Source organism: Dysidea avara, chromosome 1, assembly GCF_963678975.1.
Source record: "Dysidea avara chromosome 1, odDysAvar1.4, whole genome shotgun sequence".
Lineage (NCBI taxonomy): Eukaryota > Metazoa > Porifera > Demospongiae > Dictyoceratida > Dysideidae > Dysidea > Dysidea avara.
This window is the reverse complement of record NC_089272.1, coordinates 955,703-973,058: the sequence shown is the minus strand read 5'-3', so window position 1 is coordinate 973,058 and position 17,356 is coordinate 955,703. Positions and strand designations below refer to the sequence as shown.

The 17,356-nt window shown below is 38.3% G+C and overlaps 1 protein-coding gene across 4 annotated transcripts in view; it reads right to left on the bottom strand.

Annotated features, from left to right (window-relative positions):
• Window positions 1-17,356, bottom strand: part of LOC136252170 (uncharacterized) — a 68,951-nt gene that overhangs the window by 20,412 nt on the left and 31,183 nt on the right. For all 4 annotated transcript variants that reach the window (XM_066044563.1, XM_066044568.1, XM_066044581.1 and 1 more), the window contains 13 exons: window positions 14,151-15,722; window positions 13,144-13,614; window positions 12,990-13,085; window positions 11,414-11,521; window positions 11,272-11,355; window positions 11,118-11,176; window positions 5,668-5,748; window positions 5,499-5,624; window positions 4,080-4,209; window positions 3,189-3,259; window positions 3,024-3,130; window positions 1,531-1,698; window positions 1,295-1,398 (listed from right to left, as the gene is read on the bottom strand). In XM_066044563.1, the coding sequence (XP_065900635.1) occupies window positions 1,295-1,398; window positions 1,531-1,698; window positions 3,024-3,130; window positions 3,189-3,259; window positions 4,080-4,209; window positions 5,499-5,624; window positions 5,668-5,748; window positions 11,118-11,176; window positions 11,272-11,355; window positions 11,414-11,521; window positions 12,990-13,085; window positions 13,144-13,614; window positions 14,151-15,722 (3,177 nt within the window). The remainder of the gene's footprint in view (window positions 1-1,294; window positions 1,399-1,530; window positions 1,699-3,023; window positions 3,131-3,188; window positions 3,260-4,079; window positions 4,210-5,498; window positions 5,625-5,667; window positions 5,749-11,117; window positions 11,177-11,271; window positions 11,356-11,413; window positions 11,522-12,989; window positions 13,086-13,143; window positions 13,615-14,150; window positions 15,723-17,356) is intronic.

The following is a 17,356-nucleotide window of genomic DNA, read 5'->3' as shown; positions in this document are numbered from 1 at the left end:
CATACATGGTAGACATATGTTTATGGTACAATGCACAAAAAATAACAAAGAAATTGCGAGAGTTTGCAAATGTTCACGAAGTGTATAAAGTCATCAACAGATTGTGTGTTTGGCACACCCGCATACGAAAGGATCGGTGTTGAAACAGGTCGGTCCACCCAGTCATGTTTTGTTTAGGTCATCTGGGTCTGACCAGCTTTACAGATTATCCAGACTGGATCACTTGTAAAGCAAATAAATTAATTGGGGACGATACGAAAGTGTATAAACGTGTCATAGTCAAGTCCTGATGAAATCCAGCTTTTTCCTTGAGCCATGCCCACTTATCAGGATGACTGTCTGCAGCCATATGAGTAGTCATGCTCATTTATTGGTGGTATTGCAGTCTGAAGGTATGCATTTTTTGTGAGCCAAGCCCAGGAATATGTCATACTATTTTTAAGTATACAAAGCCACACCCATTTGCAGGAAATGTATTTTGCTATCTACAAACTTATGTTCAACCATGCCAACTGACTAATCATAAACCTTACCTGTTTAGTGTTCATTTAATTAACTACCATTGTACTTAGCACGCTACTCGAGCATCCAAAATGTAGCTCTTGTTAGATGCCTCAGTTTTAATTAATGTGGGTCATATCTGCTGGCTTGCTATCCGGGTCAACTTGTCATCATTTGATCTGGATAGGTTTACACATGACAAAGCTATGCACAGGAAGAAAAGCTGGAATATTTATGTCTCCTCAAATGCTTACGTCTCCCTTCGCTGACCACAAAACTACTCTATTACAATGTAATGATTCCGTGTTAAACACACCATAATTATTGGTTAGGCGTATACACCTAACAGATAGCATTATTTTCACAAAAGTTTACTCCGATTGTTATAAGTGCATGCACTTAACTACCTGACTCTACGGTAACCTGTTAGCCATTGGGTTTACTTGTGGCATTCACCTGTATATTCATCTTATTATTCTGTAGAATGAACAAGATGTCAGTGCATCTCTTACAATTTTGACCTTAGTGATAGAGCCATTATATATTTCATGGTAGCACTAGCAAAGTTTGACCACACTGCTTCTGTTAAGACAAATTCATTTCACAGAAAGCCTTTTACTGCAAGCGAGTAGTTCATTGGTGACCCCAATGTTTTGAAACAAACATCTAAGTTAGCAGAAGCACATACAGGAAAGGAGAAACAACAAAAGGCTCATTAATTGCTTGATTTGCACAGTGTCATTACAGTGTGTCAGTACATGTCTGAAAAGTTTATTATACTGTACCAACATACCTGTAGCAACAAGCTTGGGAGCAGCACTGGCACCATGAGGTAGACTTGAATTCAAAAACTCATGACACAACAATTCCTCTGCAGTTGGTCTACTTGATGCATTCCTGAGTACACAACATTGCCAATAAAACTCCATTTGATGTGAAAACAGAAATGTGTACAACTTTTTCATATGTACATAACCCAGTATTGTCCATGGTGTACAGTCACACACAATACAATATTGTGATACTCACTTTCTCAAACATGATGTCACAAAGTCATGAACTGCATTAGAGCAATGTGGAGGAAGTTGGATGTCCATAGGATCATCATTACCAACTAGATATATGAGTTGAAAGTGTGCCAGCTCATAATTGGGAGGATTTACAGTTAACATCTCAAAAACTGTACATCCAACACTCCTGTGAACAGTAACAGATATAATACTGTTATACAGATTATGTATTATGTACAAGCATAGCAGTTACATTCTGAAGTACAAACCAGATGCCATGCTGCTAACTCATCTGGACCATGCTACTATTTTAGCCAATAGGTTTTTTTGCTTTGCAATAATACATAATTAATTTATTGTAATTTTGAATGTCATAATTCATGAAAAATTAATTTCATAATTTTATGCACTATTAAGGAAGTGCTTGTCAAACAAACCGCTTAAAACAACATATTATGCAGAGAAGTATCTTAAAAGTTGTTTTTCGGTCGTTAAATGCCTGTAAAACTGAAGAGAAGGTAATTCATAAAGTCTGAGGAGAGTCGCCACACCCGTATATCAGACTGCAAAAAAGAAGCCATCTCAAGGTAAAATTTACCTGTGCGGAAGTTAAACAGACTTCATTTCACTTTTACTTCTTATGTGCAAGCTGCTTTACCATTTAACGAGCTCACATGGGTGTATACGGACAAACAGATAGATAGGTATACACACACACACACACACACACACACACACACACACACCACACGCACGCACGCACGCACACACACACACTTTTATGAAACAATTTCAGTAAACCCCACAGCCGGCGTTTGGCTGGCTGTGGGAGCATGCTTGGTTTAAAAGCACATATTCAAAACAATCTCACAAGAAACACCCTATATAGAATGTAAGTATGAACGTAGAACAGCCCCAGACAATGTTTGTAGACACATCTCACACACTCTCTCAAGTAAACAGAACAAAGTATCTGGGTCATAGACGGGGGGCCAGGGGAACCATCCCCCCCCCCACTTTTATGGGACACTGTTTGCAAGAAAAGATTGAGATACTCTAATAGAACAGTCAGGATCTGGATAATCTAATAGAGCAGTCACAATATTCAGAGAAGCAATGTAGTAAGTTACTTAGCTACGTATGTGTAGTTATAAGTAAGGTGGAGAGCAGCTATTGTCAGCAGGTAGTGATTTTCTTTTTTTTTTTTTGGTCTTCAACTTACAGCTGGCCCGGCCCCCTCACTATTTGGCCTGCTCCACCACCCCTGATCTGGGTGTTAGTATAAGTAAATAAACAGCTTTTATTCACTGCATCAGAGCATCGAGTCTTGTCATGTATGCAACATACAGATGGACAATATTCCCAACCCAAGCATATACTCACAGTTTCTGTTCAATACAAGCTGTGGAGTACACTTGGTTTAAAACTAACGACAAAAATATTATGACATCAAAGATATTAACACCTCTCAAGGTTGGTATCCGTAGTCTTGGTACACAACCAGTTTCTTACCAAACATCAGATTTGATAGTACTTGGTTCACATTTGAACACCTCTGGAGCCATCCAGTGATAGGTACCAGCAGTAGTGCTAGCCTTTACGTCACTCAAGTAAATGGTCTGCAGTATAAACACACATGCAGTAACAAAAAGTCAAATCACCTCAATCTTTCCTCACCTGTACACGTTTACATGTACCAAAGTCTGCAATCTTCACATTCCCTTTAGAATCTCGTAAAACATTATCACCTGTGGTTAAGAGACCAGACATTAAGCTTGCACATATGGATAAGCTTGCAGGTATAGAAACATCTAATCCAAAACAGCCAAGTTGTAAAAAAGAGTGTGCCCCAAAAAACCAGTGTGAAAAAAGATGTGAAATCCAAGGTGGTAGCCAAGAAATGGCTGTGATGGTACGTTAATGGCAAACGGCACAAAATTCATATGAATTGTCATTATTAAAATTTTTACCATTAACCTACCATCACAGCCATTTCTTATTATTTAATGGTGAGTAAGTTGGTGCTTGTCATTTTTAGAAGTATTTGTACTATGGAATTTAGTTTTACAAGGTATGCATGTGATCCAGTTTACTGGATTATGCATTTTCAGTGCTTGCACTAATAAAACAGCTGCGGGTTTAAGGGTTAAGGGTTAAAATGATCAACATAGATTAGTAAACCAAGCAAGGTATAGTGTTAGCCCTGTGGTCATTTACGCATATGAGTATGAAGGCTGTTTAACTGAAGTAATGATGACCATCTTGACTGCACACCATAAACAAACACATACCGTTGAGGTTATAAAAATGAAACAAATATTTTTGAACTTTCCATGAGCAGGCGAATAAGATGGTGCATTGGTTTAATTGATTTCTATTTTGAGTCTTCCTTCTCTGAGTAATGGCCCGATACAAATTAGCATTTTTTTCTAGCATGCGTAATATTACACATTTATTTTGTTTTTCTCAAAATGTATGCTTGTGCAAACAAGTCAGGTTTTTGCTGAGACAGTCACAATTATTGAGGAGGCTTTCCACACTCACAGAATTATGTACAAATAAATTAACCTTTAATATCTCTGTGAACTATCTTTTGACTGTGTAGATACTCCACCCCTTCCAATAATTGTCTAGTGTATTTCTTAGTCAACTTCTCATTGAGTGAACCATTTTTCTTTAGGAAGCTGCGCAGTGACCCCTACCATCAATAAAGTATTGGTCACATGTACACAAAGAAGGTATGTAGTACCCTACATATGCCACATACAGTATTATAGTAATTATGTATCCCATCCAAAACAGCTAAAAGCTGTAAAAAAGTGAATGTCCAAGTAAAGCAGAGTTAACTGTGACAAAAAGTAGCGATATAGCACATGTGTGAGGTATACAAGTTGCTAATATTAATCAGATAGTGTAATTGTTAAAGTATTAATGAGAACTAAGTGATGCTGCAAGCTTTGAGCACTTCATAATGCCACTCAAATTTGGTTCTCAATAAAGCAAACTGTATACCGTATAGGGGAAAGTTTCGATGGGCTAAACTTTCGTGGATTTCGTGGTTTTGTCAAAAACCGCGAAAGTTTCTCCGCAAATGCTGCTGCTAGCTGTGATGTCTGGATTGATTGACGGGTCACATACGTTAAGTTGCTTAAAAACATGGAAAGTACTGCAACAGTCCAGCTTCTTTCATAAGCCACGCCCGCTTGTGCATCACTGTCTGTAGCTAATCATACATGGAGTCACACCCATTTATCAAGACGTGTTGCAACAATCTAAAGGCATGTACTAAGCCACGTGCGTTGCTGTGTGTACGTCCAATGTAGAGCCACGCCAACTTTAATTGATAATCAGGTGCCAGTGTATGATTGCATCATAATCATTGTGAGCCACACCTACTTACCAACAAATTAATGTGCATTAATTTCGTGCACAGCTAAGCATTTGAGCGGGCGCCACCATACTTTCGTACACCGCGAAAGTTCAACTGCGAATAAGTTTGTTTACTCTCTACCTCAAAACTTTCGCCCATTGAAACTTTGCCCGTATACGGTAGTTCTCTGATAGCAATAAATAGTTTGAGTTTGGCCGCCTTTACTTTCTTCATACGTAGCATTGCTCTATACAAGAAAGGTGGCCTAACTCAAACTGTTTATTGCAATCAGGAAATCTTTGCAACTCTCGATGTTCATATTTCCTGAGTGGCTATGAATGTATGTAATGAAAAAAACAAGATGATACTGTACTACCTGAGCCTACCACCCAGTAAACACTATTGCTCAAATTAACCAACTCTTTATAAATTAATGCACAGCATGTTATTACTTACTGTAGATTTATTTCCAGCCTTGTATTACAATACATGCAGTAATAAAATTAAACATAATTCGTAATTCACCATATATTTTGTAATTCATCAATCACTGCATGCACTCTCACATGTGTGTATAAATCACATAAACACTTGAGTATCATAATTCTGTTACTCACCCCTGGCATGTACTCCATAAAAATCTTTACATTGGTATTAGATCGCCTTGTTCCATGATATACCACAATCCGATGATGTTGTAGATCTTTTAACATGTTGATTTCTTTCTCCAAGGACACAAGCTCCTATTAACAAGGTGAATGGCAAAACACCAATACATGATCACACCTTTTCCTCTGAGTTAGGATGAATTTCGATCACTTTAGCTGCTATTTCTATTCCAGTATCCTCACAGTAACAATGATACACCTTATAATGTTGAACAACAAGGAGATGTAATACAATGAGTCATACAGTTCAATTAGTGATATACCTCTATGCACTAAATGTAATACTGCGGTTTTCCATGTCCTTGCAATGCAAAGCGTCATGCGCTAATATTGTGTCAGTATGCGCAGTTCTTTGAATAAACCTGTAATGTTCTGTGGCTGTCGAGTTGTATGCGTAGGCATGCCTAAAGTCCTGTGAGTCAGTAGTTGTCACTGAAAATCCGCTGTTGAACAACTGCGCACCACATGCTCGTATAGCGCATGACGCTTTGCATTGCAAGAACTTGGAAAACCGCAGTATCTATGTGCATGGTCTACCTATGATATTTAGCATGTGTTTTTACCTATGCATTTGTCTACTCTGTAGCTACCGAAATAAGCTGGATTGGCATGGCTAACTGTAAAACAGCAAGAAGCGAATATCGCTACTGTGCTGTGAAGACAATGTCACTACTACTGTTTAAAATTCCTTATACTTGTTTGTAATAGCTTTTTCGTTTTTTTGTTTTTTTTTGTAAACAGCAGATACCAGCATTATACATACACATCAATGATAGTTTCAATCATATTCAAAAGTGAGGTCATAATCTGCAGTGATCATGAATCTAATAATGTAGTTGTATTCATAGAAGTACAAGGAACTGCCCACTTAAATTTCAGATTGATACAGACAAGAGTTTGGTGACTACGCCAGACTAATTCACATATGAGGTTGCAGCATCCTAATTGAGAGTAGTCTATAGTCTGGTGCCGCCGACCCTATTTTAGGCACTTATACAGTCTGTAAGCACACTGAAATATAGTGTCTGATCTGTCTAACATTCAGAACCTGTGCCACCATTGTCAAAAACTGGTCCTTCCAATCAAATCGCAGTATTGCCAATTAAATACATTGTGGCTGCACAATGTGAGTAAATACTGGGACAAAAGTCATAAAATGAAGGCTGCATAAATTCTTTTTGTGTCAGGGTGAATAAACCAGGGACGATTTTCCATTTAACCATCATGTGTAATAGACGACTTCCCTCAGAAGGTTGAAATATCACCTCTACAGCCTAAACATCAACCGCCCACAGAAAGTAACTCATTGAAATCCCCTAAGTATGATTGGATTCCTTGCTATTCATGATCTCTTAATATGATTATTAATACGAGCCGCAGTACAATCATGCATTCCTAAGCACAAGTCCTTAATGTTAGACAGACTAGACTCTAATTTTTGGGACACTTAAAAGTGCCTAAATAGGGTCGGTAGCACCAGACTAAATAATCTACTTCTTACACACATACAATTTGTGCATACCATTCTACAAGCAATCCATTTTTTGGAATCTCGTTTAGAGCGGAAAACAATTCAATAATATTGTATAACAATAATGTGTACGCCCAGATATGGAAGCCACACTCTGGTTGATTGATGGCCATTACAGCATAGCTCAGTGGAAAATTCCCTACTTTGGCATTGAGCAAAATACTTGTTATATATAGCTAATGTGCATGCCAAAGTAGGGACTTTCCCACTTAGCTATGCTGTAATATCATCACTCATCTCTTGTTTCACTACTTTTATTGCATAGATCCCTACTTCATTTTTAAATTAATAATTATTAAAATACTAGTTTGTTTAGTTTTTGTTGTAGCACAGCTAGCTACAATGTAACTTGTGACTGTTCTATTAGAATATCATACATGACTGTTGTATTAGAGTATATATCTCAAGTCAGCCAAGAGGTGTGCAGCTAGCTAGACCAATAAGGGTGAGGTCATCTTGTTTACTGTTAAGTAAACAGCTCTCCGTACTCTATCGCTATTAGTCCACATAGATTCTTTAATTGATGGGCATGGTTGCAAACCTATAGTGAACGGGATACCAATTGTAAACTTGCAGATATCTAGCTAGTATATCTCTTACAGTAGCACCAGAGACTGAAGTGCTTCTGAAATCCATCTCTGAAATAATTCTGTGGCATCTAAATATGCCGCTGAAAGAAAGCGTTGATACGTAAAATTAATGCCTCGATATGGTTTCATTGGATGAAGAAGAAGACAAGCAGCCTGAATGAAGATAAAAGAAAAGACAAGGCGCAGGGGCCCTACACTCATCGGAACCCCAAAAGGTACATCCCACTGGTACGTTTGTTATTGTAGCATAAAATGGTGGCCGTGCCCTGCTTTGTTTGGCCTCTAGACTTGTGAATGCAGTGAGGCAATGAAGCAGACTAAATTTAGAGTTTTAGCAATTAAAAAATCTTTATCCAGTCAGTGGTAAGTGTTTTCTTGTTTTCAATGCTGTATTTCATGTTAGATTGACTAATATTATTCCACAAAGGTGATTTTTGTGTTGTAATATTTCTCTAGAATGATTTTTAAAGGCGGAAATACTGGTGGCGCACATCCCTTTTGGGCGATCCCTACTTAAACAGTACTACCGTACTGTTTGGTATTGCTTTCTAAGTAATTTGCACTGATCAAGAGTCTGAGAGTTATGAGTAGTTTAACTATGAACCTATGTGCATTTCATTTGCAAACATAATACCTAGCAAGCTACATAGCTAACATGAGTTGGTGCTGCAGATGCAAGTATTCAAATATACTCAGTGGAGGATTCTTAATAGTGCTACATATAGTGACTGTTTCATTACAGTACTTAACTTTTGACTGACTGCTCTATTAGAGTATAGTAGTCCCTATATTATCTGAGCCCTAGGTATGTTCGGATAATGGAAAAGCTCAGATAAAACATTTATATACAGTTCATTAACAGTAGAACACACATTTTAGTCAAAATACTCCAATAGAACATCCACTTACACAGTTCAGAAGCTAGAACATTCAGATATTCGTTGGCTGGATAAAAGTACTCTTGTGTGAAGTTATATTTGTATATATTTTGGGAGGTAAGTATCCCATGTACCCTCCCCCAAGATCTGCCACTATAGGTTAAAATTATTAAATTTTACAGAAACATTTGGGCTTATCCAATACTTCAATGTCACCATGAAAGTTAGTATGCCTCACTGTTCTAATCCATGGATTAAAACTCTGAAGGAACTGATTACATGGACCAAGTGTGAATTACATCACTAGACATACATGTACAGTGACAATAAGAGGTATTGCTCCAATGTGTTACGCCCTTTTCATATGGCCACCCAAAAGTGGGTTCAACCCGGGTTGAGTAACCCACATTCAACACAGGTTCAGCCCAGTTTCTGTTCACAAGCAATCATCACATGATGGTATTCATTGAGTGATAATTGTCTTCTATGCATTTTATGTATTCATTAAAAACCACAACTCGCTTTTGAAGCCATAAACTGAGTTAAACCCGAGTTCAACCCTACTCCTTTGTAGGGTTGAACTCGGTTATGACTTCTGGGTTCAACCCGGGTTCAACCTGGTTATGGTGGTCATATGAATGCATTAACCCGGGTTGAAACTGGTTTAAAGTGACCATATGAAAGGGGTATTAGTGTATTTCAGTTTAGCACAATTTACATAACCCAGAAAGTGTGCATAATATTTGTATGAGGGAGGGTGTCTAACTGCTATACAAATTGCTGCAAGTTCATTTTTGATCATATGTACACCTCTAGCCTAATTCTATTGATGACAAAGGACTGTTGATAGGTGATATATGATGTTGATAAGGTCAAGCCTTTCTTCTAAGAGAAGCCTGAGGTGTTACTTGCAGCAGTGTTTTTGCTATATGTACTCCAGTTAGACAATCTCCCCCACCTAGATGTTGTTAATTTAAAATGACAGGGATTTATGCAATAAAAAGTAGTGAAACAAGAGATAAATGATGGTATTACAGCATAGCTCAGTGGGAAAGTCCCTACTTTGGCACATTATCCATAACAATTTTTTTTGTTCATTGCCAAAGTAGGGGCTTTACCACTGAGCTATGCTGTAATACCATCATTCATCTCTTGTTTCACTACTTTTTATTGCATAGATCCCTACTTCATTTTTAAATTAACAATTTTTAAAATACTAGTTTGCTTAGTTTTTGTTGTAGCACAGCTAGCTACAATGTAACTTGTGACTGTTCTATTAGAATATCATACATGACTGTTGTATTAGAGTATCTTGAGTAAGACAAGGGGTAAGCAGCTAGCTAGATCAATAAGATTTGAAGTACCGTTAAGTAAAAAGCTAGATTGTTAAGAGGTGTGATCTCCATATAAACGCACTCTATCACTATTACTCAACCTAGATCTTTAATTGATGGGTGTGGTCGTAGAGTTGTACTGATAATCAGATGGGTAATCAGTAGAAGCCAATAATTAGCTGTTTTTTACTGTAATCAGAAATCGCATGTAATGGACTGTGGCCAGCAGATTATTAGTCTATTCAGCTTCAGCAGCTGCAGTACCACTGGAGGGCTGGTATCAAAGGCTCTGGTATTTACTTGGGTAATTTGTTTATGTTTTGTGGTAACCACAAAGATAAACAGTGATGGTTCAGGCCCTAGCCCACTTGTCTGACTAGCAGCTTCGATTGAGATAAGTGAACAATTTCACAGAATTGGCTTTACTAGCTCTACTTTTAATGGAGTGTGCACAAGTATAATTGTAGAGACCTACAATCGGGTATCGGTTAACTATCGGTAAACAGGGTAAAAATATATCGAATATCGGTTTTCCCTAAAAAGTGGGAATCGGTACAACTCTAGTCGTAAACCTATCGTGAACGGGATCCCAATCACGAAGTTGCAGATATCTAGCTAGCACACCTCTTAATATAACACTGGGACGGAAGCACTTCTGAAATATCTCTGAAATAATTCTGTGGCACCTAAATATGCTGCTGAAAGAAACTGTTAATACGTCAAATTAATGCCTTGGTAAGGATTCGTTGGATGAAGAAGACAAGCAAAGATAAAAGAAAACACAAGGTGCAGCGAGCCTACACTTGTCAGAACCCCAAAAGGCACATCCCACTGGTGAGTTTGTTATTGTGGCATGACATGCACTGCTTTGTTTGGCCTCTAGCCTTGAAACTGTGGGGTCAGGCAGGCAGTGAGACTAAAATTTGAGTTTTGGGGATTTTTTAAAATTCTATATCTGGCCACTTGTAAGTGTTTTGTTGTATTTAATGCTGTATTGTATATTAAATGGACTAGTACTATTCCATAAAGGTGAATTTTGTTGAACAAGATGTCTCTAGGATGATTTTAAATAGCGGAAATTTTGGCGATGCATGAAACTTTTGGAACGATCTCTACATAAATGGTACTACCATACCATTTGATGGGACAAGTTGTGCATGTACGTACATATACATGTAAGTAGTACATAGGTACACAAGTATAGTACAAATAGATTATACACATCTAATACATACTTTTCCAAAAGAACCAGATCCTAAATGATCACCCCACGTTAAGTTTATTGGAGCATCATCTACACATGTACACACAAGAGTAGCTGTTACAATATGAATAAAGTAACTATGTACTATACGTAAGTATGTACTATACATACACAATATCACTTACCTGTGTCAATTTCTTCACCCATATCCATAGTATTCGTGGCCGAAGAGGACAAACTGCTACTAGTACTGTAAATGTGTCGAGTTGCTACATATGGCAAAATGTTGTAGTAAACCATATAGTGTTCCACTGCAAGACTACATACTTGAAACCATGTTAGTAGTAGCAGTAGTAGTAGTAGACAACACAGAGGTGTCTGTTGTGGTTGATGGGGTTGACTCGATGGTCACTGACTGTTCTGGTTCCTGTCGATCTGGAAATATAACTATAAGTACCTACATATTTGCAGGTGTTAATTATTTTACTATACAACAATCAGAAGGTACAAGCCAGCATTGAAACCGGGTCACTACTGCTGACCTGGATGACCCACTGACCCGGATAGCAATCCGGGTCAGACCCGGATTAATTAAAGCCGAGGTGTGCGATAAGAGCTATGTTTCAGGTAACCTCGAGTGAGCGAGACTACGTTTTGAACGTTCGATCCGTGTTGAGTAAACGAGTAGTTATGTGATAACTAAGCCGGTAAGTTTATAATTTAAAGTCATTCAGTGAGTCTGGTTCCATGTAGCTACTGTGAGTTTACAGACAGTAATTGGGTGTGGCTTCGTGCATACCTAGTATTACAATTTCCCAATATATTATAGTGGGTGTGGCTCACAGAAGTGCTTAGACTAGACTATATACAACTCGTACAATAATCGATTAGTGGGCGTGGCTCCACGTAAGCTTGCAGACAGCAACGGACACAGTTCTGTGTTACAGATTGCACTTACTAATGAATGGGTGTGGCTGAGCATATGTTTGTAACACGATAAGTGGATGTGGCTCACGAAAGAGCTATGCGACTAGCATTTATAAGCTTCCACATTGTCAAACTAACAATTTTGTTTCTCACATGATCCAATCCGGGTTAGACCCGGATAATTTGTAAACCGGGTCGGACCCGGATGACCAGGGGAATATGTGACCCGGTTGACCTGACCCATTTTCAACGCTGGTACAAGCTACAGTGTGCTCTAAAGTTAAATGTCCAATAAACTGTATAAACCTTGGTACATCAAAACAAAGAAATTGTAGCTAGTTCTAGCATTACATCACTAGGTTTTAAATAAAAGCAGTTTGAAGCATACAAATCTTTTAAACAATTCTGTTCACTGCCAAATTAGTACTACAAGAACTCTTATATCATTCTCCTTCTATAGTAAGACATACACTATACATACATACAGTCAGGACAGCTATGTGGATGGCACTATATAGAAACTTTAAAACCTCAGTTTACTTTGGACAGGGCTTGTTGCCACCTCCTGTCTGAATCCCCCTAACTTATGTTAAACCATATGGTATACTTACCATATAGCCAGCAATTTTAGATAACAAATGTGGCATTTATTTGAAACAATCCAATCAATTTTTTGGGGCATATTGCACTTTCTTTTACAAACTATCCTAACTATGGTACATAAATTACACTTAAATATTATTTAAGTGCTTCTAGAATTCTTCTTTGATAGGCAACTACCATTATACTGCCACAAAATGGTTGTTTAGTGCGTCCATGATAGTCATAAAATAACATACAGTACATGGTCACTGTTCTACTGTTCAGGATACTGGAAACATTATCTACGTCACAATTTTTCAGGGGCAGTACAGTACGTATATTTAGAACCACTTACGTTGCATACAAACATAGAGTACATACTACACATACAAACCTATTTGACTGACTCTACTGTTAGCTGAAGCAGAACTACTAAGAGATGCAGTCATTGTAGAGGAAGATGACATGGTAGTAACAGAATCAGTGGTACCTTGTTGACATCATCATCAATTAAAGTAGTGGTACACATACAGTTATGTACAGCTTACCTGATTGTGCTGTAGTGCTAGGTTCAACCAACAAGACGTTTATTGTTGAGTGAGAGTGTGTAGCTGATCTATCACTGGTAGCAGTACCACTAGTCATACTAGTAGCAGTAGAAGGGGAAGTGGTCCTTTGGTCAGTTCCCTGTATTTCTGAATCAACATGAGATGATCCACTAGCAGTGGATGATACAGAGGACATGGAATAAGGTCTGGTAGCAGGTGAGACATCAGAGGTACCAGCAACACTTTCACTGATCACTTCACCACTTGTTGTACTAGGAGTATGTGCTACTGATGATGTAAGTAGAGCTGCTGTATTTGTAGGAGCAACAGTAGCAGGAGTTGTTCCATCATTCTTCTCTGTGTCTTCATGGCTTACTCCACTACTGGTTGCCCCTCTTGGTGGACCATCATGTTGTAAACTACTAACATCATCATGGTACTTAGCATCTTGACTATCCACATGAGGTTCACCTGTAATAAAAGTATACATGTGTTGAAAAAAATTTTTTTAAACTACACAGACTTGTATTTATATGCCCTATTTGTCATCTGATATAATATTAAAATGGATATAAATAAGAAAAAACTTGTTATGCAAGATTTTGCATCCAGGGAAACATACAATGGAACCTCTATTTTGAGACCAAGTAAGGAGGTTGTTGTATTTGTGGAGGTCTATAGCAACCTCAGAAATTCTCCTTTATGAGGAGATTAAATGTAGTGTCCTTTATAGGGAGGGCCCTTTAAAAGAGGTTCCTCTGTATGGCCAAGGTACTACACTGATGTACTTATGCCATAGTCTCCCTTGGTCACATGTCATCAAACATCTCCTTGTCTCAAAGAAAAACTCAACTGAGCATTGAATCTAATACACAAATTGATATCAATGTGTCACAGCTGCCAGAGATCTTAAGATGTTGACAAAGTTGTATATACATACATTGGTCATCATGTGGTTATGCTACATACGTAATTCAATACTGTATTCAGAGCCATTGATAACTTACATGTTATTGCTAGTGACTTGACATTGTTTTCTAAGTCCAATGCTGTGTCACCACCCTGTCCACTATAAAACAATATCTGTGACTCTTTATCATGTTGGCAAGTTACTGGTGAGCGGATAGAATTTCCTTGTTGACTGTCTCCTTGAGACTCCTCTTGAGAGACGCCTACCTCAGTTAATTGTTCAGCTTTAGCTTTTAATGCTTTGCCTTGTGATGACTGATTAGCTGCTTGCTCTTGCAACTTACGCATCTCTTCTTTTTGTTGTTGTTTTTCCTGAAAAGTTCTTAATTCTTCTTCCGTCGTGTCCACTTGCACATGCTCTCCATGTAAAGGTAGTGGTGATGGATGGATGTGTTCCTGGTATGTCTCATCCATTGTTCTACTAGAACCTCTAGCTATTTGATGATCCTGTATTGTAACAGACTGTTGAAACTGGTTTGGTAGGGTTTCTATGCCTTGTACATATTCAGTCTGATTAGCAGATTTAGACTGTCCTGGTCTGGTTGCGGGTCCTTGTGGTGATTGTGTGGTGATTGTTGATGCCTGGTGTGCTTCAAACTCTGCATGCCACTGTGTTGTGCCCTGTTGCACTCCATGCATTGCACTTGTCTGTGCTCCAAGTGAGGCACCCTGTTGCACTCTACGTGTAGTACTCTGTTGTGCTCTAACCTGCTGTGCTCCATGTGTTGTATCTGGATGTCTCCTACCCTGTCCAAGGGTTGCATCCTGTTGTACTCCATAGGCTGTACCTTGTTGCACACTAGGTTGTCCATAGTTCATAGGTTGCCTGGGAGCTGCTGATTGTTTGTATTGTGCTCCACAAGGGTGATGTGGTTGCTGGTGAGATTTTGAACTGGGTTGCTGTTGTGTTTCAGGTGGTACTTGTCTTATCTGTTGTATTAGTTGAGAGCATAGTAACTGTATCTGTTCTTCTTCTTGGTCTATCTGTAACTGAATTTCCTGTTTTATTCGTTGGAATTGTTGTCCCTGTCCCAATTGGTGTTGTGTTCCTTTTAATATTCCTATTTGCTGTTGGTGCTTTTGAATTTGTTGCTGTATCATTATTTGGGACTCAAACATTAAAGGGGGAGATGCATGGTCTCCTTGAGATTCACGTTGTGATGCTGTGTTTACCTGATCTGATAACTGGCGTTGATCTGTTGACTGGAGTTGATCTGTTGACAGTTGATCTGTTGACTGCAAGTTTCCTCCTAGTCGATGAGATGATTGCAATCCAGGCTGATGATGTGTGCCATACAGCCCTTGGGGAGGCTGTTGACCATACTGCCCTTGGTACTCTTCAAGTAGTGATGGATGAGGTTGCCCTTGCTGATGAGGTTGTGTGCTGGTCATAGTTGGGTAGTGCCCTTGAGGATGGTGACCTTGCTGGATATCATACTGGCCTGAGTGTTGAGAATGTGGTTGATGTCCTCCTCTTGTTGGACCACGAGAATACTGGTGTTGTCGATTAGTTTGGTGGCCATCTGCTTCACTGAAATCATGATATAGACTTCTTTCCAATTGTTGATCACCATAAATAGTCCTTGTCTCTTGGTGTACATGTAAGTGACCTGTGAAAAGTACGTCCATAAAATAATCATATACGTACATACATACGTACATAAGTATGTGTGCAGTTACTAAGTATTTTTGGAAACATACCTGCAATATTGATTTAAATTCTAAATGACTTACTACCCCTATATATTTACGAGCTTTCGATTACTGTACTGTTTAATAGTAAAAGAATCCTGTTTACATATCCATACAAGTACACAAAAAAAATGGAATTTTAAACTAGAGTAGGGACCATAGCACATCGATAAAAAGTACTGAAACAAGCTGGAGTAGTGCATGATATTAAATCACAGTAAAACAATAAGAAGTGTTATATCCCTACTGTGCATCTCCATTATGGTATCTTGAGCATAGTAGGGATATAACACTTCTTATTGTGTTACTGTGAATTAATATCATGCACTACTCCAACTTGTTTCAGTACTTTTCTATGGTCCCTACTCTAGTTGAAAATTCCAAATTTTTCTGTGTACTTGTTTGTTAACTTTTTTAGAAAATATTATTATGACTGGTGAACCCAAACATGCTGCATCTGAATTTACGCTGTGTGCCCCAGCTATATCAATTATCATCTGATAGGTGAAGCATCCATTAGTCTTCGTTGTCAGCTCTGTTTAACCCATTACACAACAGTACGAATCAAGAATTGTTCGAAAAGCAACTCTGCAATCAAAACAGCTACTATTAAAAATACGGACGATTACCGTTATTAAGGGAAGCCATCACGTGCTATCGCCAAATTGACACTTTTCACTGTCAGCAAAGATGAATGGGACACAAAGGAGGACACTGGTAAGTGCATGAAGAATGCATTGTACGTACTGCAGTATGCCAAAAGGCACCTCTTGGGCCGAAGCAACGTCGAACAGTGAAAAAATCAAACCCATAGCCTTAGCCGTTATCGAGTTACGCTTGTCTGAAGGCATCAGTCAGTCAGTCAGTCAGTAGAAAATTCCGTTACATAAATTAGCTTTAAATTCCATAGCAACTTGTTGAAAGCATTTCGGGTCGATCTGAAAAAGCTTGTTTGGGCTTAGTTTTACCTAACCAATACTGCCTCATCGTCGTCGAGGCTGTTTTTTGGGTGGTGTTAATTTGTGGGTCACGCCTACTCCTTTGTGGTCCCTACAACACACTACTATCGTAGTATATGATATGTACGTGTGTGAATCTTTTAGACACAATTTTCATGATTTTTTTTCATGATTATAGACAATCTGTCCTGATTGCATTTCAATGGAAAGCACTTTCAAAATACTTTCAACAGGCTTTAGGACCAGGTGTCCTACAGACCTTCAGCACTTGTGCTGTAAAGCATTAATAATAATAATAAAAAAATATGTATTTCAAAACTGATGTTTTATTTAGTGAAGAAAAGTCACTGAAACAAAGTATAAATTACAGTATCATATGTGATTGGCTGAGAAAAAAAAACCCGGCCATTTTCGCACATATCTCGAATTCCATTTTATTGCATCTCTGTAATCTATAGTAACAAAAGAGTGTACAGCCAAAGTTTCAGCCTTTTGTTATGAATGGTCTTGGAGTTATAGTGGCTGACAGTTGGAACAGTGATAAACTCGATTTGTACAGCAACAATACGGAAATAAATTACAGGTGCTTAGAT